The sequence below is a fragment of the Contarinia nasturtii genome, unplaced genomic scaffold, assembly GCF_009176525.2.
Source record: "Contarinia nasturtii isolate CC-2019 unplaced genomic scaffold, AAFC_CNas_1.1 Cnas_scaffold_2806, whole genome shotgun sequence".
NCBI lineage: Eukaryota > Metazoa > Arthropoda > Insecta > Diptera > Cecidomyiidae > Contarinia > Contarinia nasturtii.
The window spans coordinates 1,505,164-1,514,347 of NW_022200123.1; the positions used below are offsets into that span (position 1 = coordinate 1,505,164).

The 9,184-nt window shown below is 32.9% G+C and overlaps 1 protein-coding gene across 2 annotated transcripts; it reads right to left on the minus strand.

The window, feature by feature from the left end:
* Positions 1–525: 525 nt before the first annotated feature.
* On the minus strand, positions 526–7,358 carry LOC116349123 (sodium/potassium-transporting ATPase subunit beta-2-like). Of its 2 annotated transcripts, none has more exons than XM_031780399.1 (7): positions 6,973–7,358; positions 1,747–1,887; positions 1,559–1,678; positions 1,202–1,488; positions 1,057–1,141; positions 908–991; positions 526–831 (listed from the first exon to the last, which is right to left on the minus strand). In XM_031780399.1, exons 1-7 carry the CDS (start codon positions 7,112–7,114, stop codon positions 728–730), a joined length of 963 nt encoding a protein of 320 aa, XP_031636259.1. In that variant the 5' UTR covers positions 7,115–7,358; the 3' UTR covers positions 526–727. The 2 variants fall into 2 exon arrangements, with proteins under 2 accessions (XP_031636259.1, XP_031636258.1); XM_031780398.1 differs by lacking the exon at positions 6,973–7,358 and adding an exon at positions 3,412–4,027.
* Between the last annotated feature and the right edge of the window lie 1,826 nt (positions 7,359–9,184).

Genomic DNA, 9,184 nt, shown 5'->3' on the forward strand with positions numbered 1-9,184 from the left:
TGTTTTTTCTTATCACGATTTTCAGTTAGTTATTAGAAGACCGTACAATAACTTATTCCTAATCGATTCCAAATGGAATTCCAGCAAGCAATGAAAAAGGAACTCAAATTATTTTGGCTTGTTTCTTTGTTGAATTTTATTGCCTTACATGGTTTATAAATTACACAATAATGTACGAGACTCTCATAATTCTACAAACTAGAAAAAAAAATGTATTTCAATCGAATTCGGTTATATAAATCGAACATTTCTGTTTAGTACAATTGATAGAAATGGAATGGCTTTCTTAATTAAATACTCATGTGTGCTTTCTTTTTTTTCACTGTCATGTTATCTATTGAAAATATCGAGAGCCATAAGCGCTGAATAACATACTCTCTTCTCGATATATTCAATAGATATGTATTTAATATTTAATTGATATTGTTTTAAAATTTGTTTTTTTTTTATAGATTTGAAAATCTTTTTTACAATTGAACAACAGAACAAAAAAAATAAACATACTTTTTGATAATTCTACGAGAAAAAAAAACAAACAAAATAATGCTACAATGGACTGAATTTCATTATAAATGTAAGGTTGTTGTTCATTTTTGTTTGGAATTGCTTGAATGTATATTCTCTGTTATTACTGGTTGATGGTTCTGGATTTGCGCGACATCGGCACCATTTCATTTGCATGGATGTTTTCAAAGTTTTTGTTTGATTATGTATATCGACTCGCGCTTTAATCGATCATCAATTCAAAATGCACCGAGCCAGTTCGATCTTTTCGATCATGCTTAATGTTGTATGCCCATGCTTTGCATTCGATATTAATGATAATTCCACCTGAAATAAATCACAAACACATATTCATCATTCGTCGTAATAGTAAATATAAATTGGTATCAATCACAATACATACGTGTTGGTTTTTTGAAATGAATGGCGACCAAAGGACTCAAATAACCTTCTGAGTTTTCGTATGGGAAATAATAGCCGGGAAAACCTGGAAAAACCAAATTAATTTGTCAAATAAATCAGATAATTCTTCCTTGATGCTGGATAATTTACCTTGAGTTGGGAAATACTCAATGGGTCCCATATTTTCAATATCAGCCGGATTCTCACCCTCACACGATATCCAAACATTATTCAACTGAAATTAATTTTATTTTTTTTTTGAAATTCACATTCACATTTGAATTTATCATCTTACCTTCGTTGCATCGGTGCCGTTGATTAATTGCTTAAGTTGTTTTGGCATTTGCGGTGGTAAATAGTTTGTATCATTATAGAATTCAGGTACCCAACCGTAAATTCGATTTAGCTTGATAAAAACGCATGGTGAGCTCTTGTGATAGCTGTAGTTATTTTCGTGTGTGCATTTCAGAAATTGTTTAATGTCGACATCGCACACCTTTCCTGGCGGTGGTGGTGCTTGGTAATCGCAATTGAAAATGTTTTGACCACGTCCAGGGCTGTTGGATCCGGGCGTTTTGTAATCTGTCACAAATTGAATAGAAATGATTTGAAAAAAAAATGTGCAAAAAATGTGTTCGTTTAAGTTACATACTTGCAAGGAATTTATCAAGTGCATCGGTCCATTGTCGGTAGTTTTCATAATTGGTACCTTTATACCAAATTAACGTACTTTCGATACTTTCGGACGGTGGCATTGGACGAAAGCCAAGACCTGTAAATAATTATCAATTATTTAAATACAAATTCGATGTTTGATCATTTTATTCGTTTGCAACGCACCTGGATTTGTACCGATCAATGACTCTTTCAGTTTCCATTTTGGTATACGTGGATCGAGCGTTTGAAAGAATACCCACATACAAAGCGCCACCAGAGCGGCCAATGCCGCATAGAATATCGAGTAAAATATTCCAATTTTTACTGCAAATAAAAATCAATTAAAAATTAGAATTGAAATGTGCAATCTGATAACTCAGTCGCGTGTATCAAAGTCATTGTTTTGCAATTGTGGGTGCAGTGTACAACATCTGCTAGTTTTTGTTTTGTTTTATTTCACATGCATCCGTTGCGATAACTCCAGTCGAAAGCAGTACAATAGTGAGCGCAGTAGACGCGACGCCGCACATGAGCCATTAGAACATTTTACAAATGTGTTTTCTTTCAGCAGTTCTACTAAAATTCATATTTCAGTTGATTGAATAAAAAAAACAGTTGTCGTTGAACGGAACACATGATGAGTTTAATGAGTTATGTTCTGAACAGAGTCACGCATAGTTCACTCAGTTCATTCATGCCGTCAATTAATTTAATTGAATTTTCGATGACATTTCAATTTTCATTTTTTTTTTTTCACTTTCGATTCGGTATGATTCAACTTCTACTTTACATCCGTATTCATGGAGTTATTAAAAAAATACATCAGTTCTTCAGTATACAGTTAGATATTAGATATGTTTTGTTGATAATACTCGTAAACCACGCACATGTTTGACTTTTAAGCATTTGTAATTGGTCTAGCCGAGTATTAATGACCTTTAATTTGTATATAAATTCAATGCAAAAAGACAAAAACATCGAACTAAAAATATGAAATAATTGTGAGAAATCGGTCAGTTTGGTACAGACTAAATTAGAACATTTCGATTGAAATTTCATGGCTACGGCATTGTAAATACCATTTCATTGTCATAATATGCAAATTAATTATTGAACCTGTGAATTGTTTAGAATTTTATTGAAAAAAGTAGTTCGCCAAATAAACTTGATATAAACGCAAATGTATCAAAATTACATCAACTCCAGCAAACACAAAACGAAATAAAATAGCCAAAATGTAAAGACATGTTTCCATGTACGTTGTTTGTACAAAAAACAAATCATACACATACATACACAAATATATACATGTATAGATCTATGGGCGCGAGCGTTCACGGTTGAATATTATGCACGTCAATTCACTTAAAATCTTGTAATATTAAAACGATCGGTGCGCTAGCCGCGTCCAAATAAAAAAAAACATGTTATTAAACAACGTGGCCACGTATTGGTGTTTGTTGTGCGTTGTTTATTCGTGTGTGTGCGTTTCATCAAAGAGACACACCTGTTTATTTATGTATGTGTGGCGTTGAAGTTTGAACGCATAAATTTTCGAAAATTATGTTCAACTATTTTACAATTTTCTCATAATTTTAATATTTCAATCGATCAAATTGACAGATATTGATGGGCATCAAATATCATGATCATCACATTGATTGCTTACTTTTTTCGATTGACTATGCCCTTTGATATTGATACTTTGGTATTTAAACCATTTTGTTTTTTTTAGCACACACATATCACCAAATCGGTGTTCCAGTTTCTTTTTTTTTGAAATTTCATTCACTTTAGGCCAATATTTATTTTCAAAATAAAAAATTGGCTCATCGTCGCAACTCTTACCCCATGACTTTGAAGTACGACCCATAATGGAGCCATCCTGATGGTTGTAGAGAAAACGCGATAATTTAAATGGTGGGCCTCGAGGTTCATCAAAGAAAGCTGAATTAATCGACTGTTTCTCTTGCCTTTCGTCGAGATACTTTTCCTTAGACATAGTTCGTGGTTAGTTTTTTTAATTTTATATTATAAGACTGGAATTTTGGACGGAAGATATTTATCGGTTGTTGTTTTTTAAGTATTGACGTTTTTAACGACTTTTAAAAAAATTGAGAGATTCTTTTTGCACAGCTATTTTGGTACATCGGTCAATGAATTCAGAGATTCTTTATTTAAATTACTATACACACACGAGACTACACGCCCGCTTTTCACGTAAATGATCTCTCTTCGTCTTATAACACGTTTCAACTGTGTATCGGACACGTTTTTTTGTTGATCGACTTTTTTGTTTTAACTTCTAAAATTAATATAATTAAAATTAAAAATTATCGACTATGGATTATCGGTTGTTGAATCCAAGAAATAAAGTAAATCGAGAGTTGAATGGCGTTTAACATTTAAATTACGTTTCATTGGCTTAGCCCGGGCGTGTTAAACGACAAACAGTTCGAATGAAACTAAAAGAGATCAGTCAACACAACAAGAATAACGCTGGAGAAGCATTTCTATCTCATTTACACTTGTTGGTCATTATAAGGGCACGCAAAGATACAAACACACACACACACATACACACGCGCGCTCTGGCTAAGCATTCTAGTAGAAGCATTATAAAGCCGCGTAGTTTACGTGTCTATGTATTGTGTATATTCACGAATGAATGTGACTAATACTGAGTCACATATTAAAGAGGCGAAGCACATAGCGTTGCTTGGCAGCGTAAGGTATACAATAAAGTGCACAAAGAAGCGTGTAAACATCAAATGACAGAATATTCGATATGGCAGGAGAAACGATAGACCGTACAATGAAAACAAAACGTGAATTCGGATTTAACATGCACGTAATACACAATTGAGGTGAGGTTTGTATTCGAATCACACCACAAATGAACGCCGCAGAGAAAAAACCCTACATATTTTTCGTTAGTTTGAAAAGAAGAATATTTTTGTGTGTTTTGAAGAAAATATCGCAATAAAATAAAAAATTGCCTAATAATAATTATTTACAATTAATAAATTTTTTCTTTTTCACGTTTGATATTTAAATTCTTCTTCTTTTTTTCTTTTTTTTTGCCTTTTAATATTTTTTGTTTTTTCATCAATTATTTATATTATAAAAACTGTAAAACTCTAAAAAAATATATTTTTTTTTTTCAATTTTAATGATTTTTTTAAATGTTTTCAGTGATTTGGAGTACAGGTTCCGAAGGTCACAAAATGTATGGAGACCTATGGGTAATTTTTCCCAAGGAATGCAAATATGAAGTCAATTTTGAGATCGGGGGTATTTTAGACCCCATTTTGGCGATTTTCTTCGAGTTTCAGTTATCTTTTCGGGCTCATGCCTTCCGAACTGGGTATTCCAGTGGGGTCAAAGCATTATGAAATTTAGTTTTTTTAAATTTTGGTTTCGTCACTCGTTCTTCACCTCGATAGAAGTTTTGTATTTGATATATAGTAATTTTTCACAAAAACAGAAATTTCGATTTTACTTCAATATATTGTATTGAAATATTTAGTGGCTTTGATCTGAGGCGTTCACATTACGTACGATTGATTCAAAGTTTTTACGGCTTCCTTCAGGGTTTTTTTTTTTGACAAACAAACAATATTGCAAGGTCAAACTATCATAGTCGATGGTTTTAATCCGAACTTATGATTATGTTCCAGAATATTCAGTGCACAATGTGAAACCGGTTAAAACTGCATTTCACTTGAAGTCACCACACTACGGTCGAGGGTAGAATGAATCGGTATTTCGAATCGATGCCGTATAAGAGATATTTTCCATATTTCTACATATAGTAGAATGCTACCCCTCTGAATATGACGTAGCAACACATGCCGATGGTTCTTCGCGTATTGAATCATTCACATTACACACTGTTTACTACGGTGATTGAACTGGAAATGCAACACGTGTGCAAAGTTCTCCTTCATTTCAACATCTAACCAAATAAATCTGGTTTAACCCCAGTTATGTTTTTTTCCTTCCTGTTCCATTTCCTTCATTGTACACACCGTTCTGCAAACAAACGAAAGACTCAAACAAAAGTGAATTTACTATTGTTAAAGCACATTTTGATATTGTACATCTCCCTGTCTTACAACCAATGTGTTTTATTTTAAGGAAAGTGTGCTTCTTCCAGTAAAAACTAGATACACAACGTATAATACAAACATCCCTTGAAATCGTAAATATGTGTTGAGCGGCACATGAAAAATCCAGTTTGAACCGGATATATTTTGAATTAGACCGACAAAATCTAAACTTATGAGAAATGGAGAATGAATCACTTACAATATCGAACCTCAAAAACGTAGAAAACGTGAAAAAAACATTTTCCCGTAAGAAATAACCAAACTATGTCCTCATTGATTGGATGAAATTGGTTTTGACTTTTGAAATGATGATGTTTTGTTCTCATTGTGATTATATAAATCCTCCACCAATTTGATATTTTGCTTGAGGTAAATCATATAAATTCATATTTGAACGACGCAAATCCTAAAAAAAATCAACGGAAAAATTGTGTCATTTGACTAAATTACGAATATATATCAGACGTAATTGATTTGAACTGAATATGCTTTTATTTTTCCATACGTTCGTATGTGTGTGTGTGTTGTGTAATCATTTCGCAATGAAAGAAATTTGAGTGTGCACAAAGGTTGAAGTGTGATAAAAGAAGATAGTGGACTGGGAGAGCATTGAAATGTCTGTGTTTTTTTGTGTTTGTTGAAGCCAAAAGAAAACCTACGACCGCAAATGCGTCAATGTTATTCTGGCGATAATCAGTTCAGTAGATATGCATGAAGAGCACAATGATATTGTTACTGAGCTCTGAATCATTTTCAATTGGCAGTAATAATGAATATCCGCTGTTTTAAATATATGTATGCGATCATAGAACATTATTGTTCGCGAAATCCACACACGTACGTACGAAAAAAAAACCTATAAAGGTTTGAATAAAAAGAATACAAAGTTCCGTGATTATTCTAGTATCATTCATTAGCATTTAAATGAGCGCAAGCTTACGGCACGACAAACAAAAAACATTTAAATTTATTGCTTTTTTATCGCTCCACGTTTGAGCAAATAATTAACGGATCAGCTCAATGATTTTTTCAATTTTTTAATGTTTGAACATGCGACTCAACGAAAAGACTTTCAAATGACATTTTCATCCCAAAAGCGAGTACATTTTGGAAACTTTTTTATCGTATCGCCTGAACGGCTTGAATCATAAGTGACCTACTTTAAATATCAGTTGAATGTTTTCTTTCTTCGGAGAAATCTTGTTGAGATAATGTTAAAATTAAAAAAAAAGATAAAAAAACTGTATATCTATGTATCAAAGATCACTTTTCCGTTTTATTCAACGGTTTTACTTACTCCAACTATTTGCATTGCGACCTAAGACTGTTTTTGTTTTTGAATTGTACAAAAAATCTCGAAACGATTGTTCTGCTGGTATGAAATGGGCTGTATTAAAGTGTTCGAAAGCATCGATTGTTTCAGCTCCTTGATTCACCATTTTCGATCCTGTTTTTCCCCTTTTTAATTTGGCAAATTTATTTTAAAGTGATTCGATTAAATAAAATATTTTGCAAACAGGACTGAGAATTGATAATAACGAAAAATCCACTTGAGAGAAAAAATTTTTTAGACCAAAAACACACACACATCAATACTTTGTTTTCGCACTCAAAACAAAAATTCCGCCGTGGAACGAAACCACAAAACGTTCGAACAATGCAAGATCACGAATTGGTCTGATAAAATAAACGGTAATTGTCACTTCATTCGATGATATTTGATTCAATGTTCTCTATCTCTGTTTATTTCTGTGTGCAATGATGGTGTGCGTGGTTCTGCTTTCGTCATTCGTTTTCATTACGATTTCATTGCTTCTTTCCTCTTTTCTGCATTTTGAATTTTATAAAATGCGACAGTTTGAGCGAGAGCGAAAGAGAGACAGAGAGAAAGAAGGGTCATACAATGATGATTTTCCAACAAACAGCACGTGAACTTCAAATAGAATCAATCCCATCCAATTTAAATCCCGCGTGCAAAGAAGATTTCTTCAATCGAAGTTAATTCATCTCAATGATAAAAGCGATTATACAGTTGCCGTTCAGCAGTAATCATCAAACTAGTCAGCTATATGCAATGTAAACCGCTAGATGTCAAGCGATTTGACAAAAAACATACACAATACCGGATCAGTTTTGTGTGTGAATCTTCAAAATATGATGATGTCAACATGGATCTCATTTCTTCGAAGAAATATTGCTTGAACGTAATTCAACTCCGATGTTACGGATTCCAAATGTTTAATATGATTTTTTTCTGTTCGGATTTATCGTTGCGACGCAATTAAATGCTACGAAACTTGGATAATTTTTTTCCTTCAATATTTTGCATATAAACGAATATTTGAAGAGAAGCAAATTTTTATGATCGATATAATGTTGTCGAGACCGTTCCATTGAGAGGAAGTGAGCAATGTAACTTCACTTATATGATATATGAAATGATGACACTGACGACACTAATGGCGATCGTTAATCACAATTTTTCTATTTTATTATTTGCGTTGGAAATCCGGTAGCATTCAAGATTAAGTCAGATGTTTCGATGGCACAACATGGATTATTTAATCATGCATGCTGAGAGGTCACGCTACAAACATATTTTCAATACAACCGAACTCTAGATGTTATCGTATGTCATAGGTTCTGTGATTTGGTTATAAGACTCGATGCGTAATAGAAAACAAAGTATACCATATCATTTAACGTGTGGCCTTCACTAATTTGATTACCGTAATTGCATCATACAATCGCTCTGAAAATCGTACATGCGGTGACCAAGTGACTTTACTATGGACTAAAGGGAATTTTATGCCGGTCGAAAACATGCAAACAGTGTTGTTATCAATATATACTGATTGGAACGCTTTGTGCGCATTTAATGTGCAACAATTTTGCATCAACACAAACAAATCTATTGTGAACACTTCTCTCTACAGAGAACATAAAGATCACATTTGCGGCAGCAAAATAACCATTAACATTTACGGAAACCATTCATTAGAATCATTTATTATTGACTTTATTTATTTACAAATATATTTTCGCCAACTACACTATCATTGAATAGTTTCATTTTGTGTCTATCAATCGATTTGCAATTTGAACGATATATCTTTCGAAAAATCAACAATGGATAATTTAACAATGACTGGCGTGCACGTTGCATCTTGTTCAGTGTCCTTGCTTTTATATAACCAATAATAAATGAGACCATGTGAATAGCCAGGCACATTTGATCGAATATCTATGTTATAAATGTCAATGCCCATGATACGCCTAATCTCATTCAATTTCATTCAAACAAAAGTTACAAAAAGTCTTGGCGTTTTTTGTGAAATCAAAATAAATCGCAGTTTTGTTTGAGAGCCCATAAGAATGTGTTTGGAAATTAAATTTTCATTGCCGTTGATTCGTTCCAAAGCTCAAGTCAAACGAATCCAGTAAAACAAAATAAATTCTTATAACGAATAGTTTAAACAAACAGTCTTGAATCGCAAAAATAATATCAA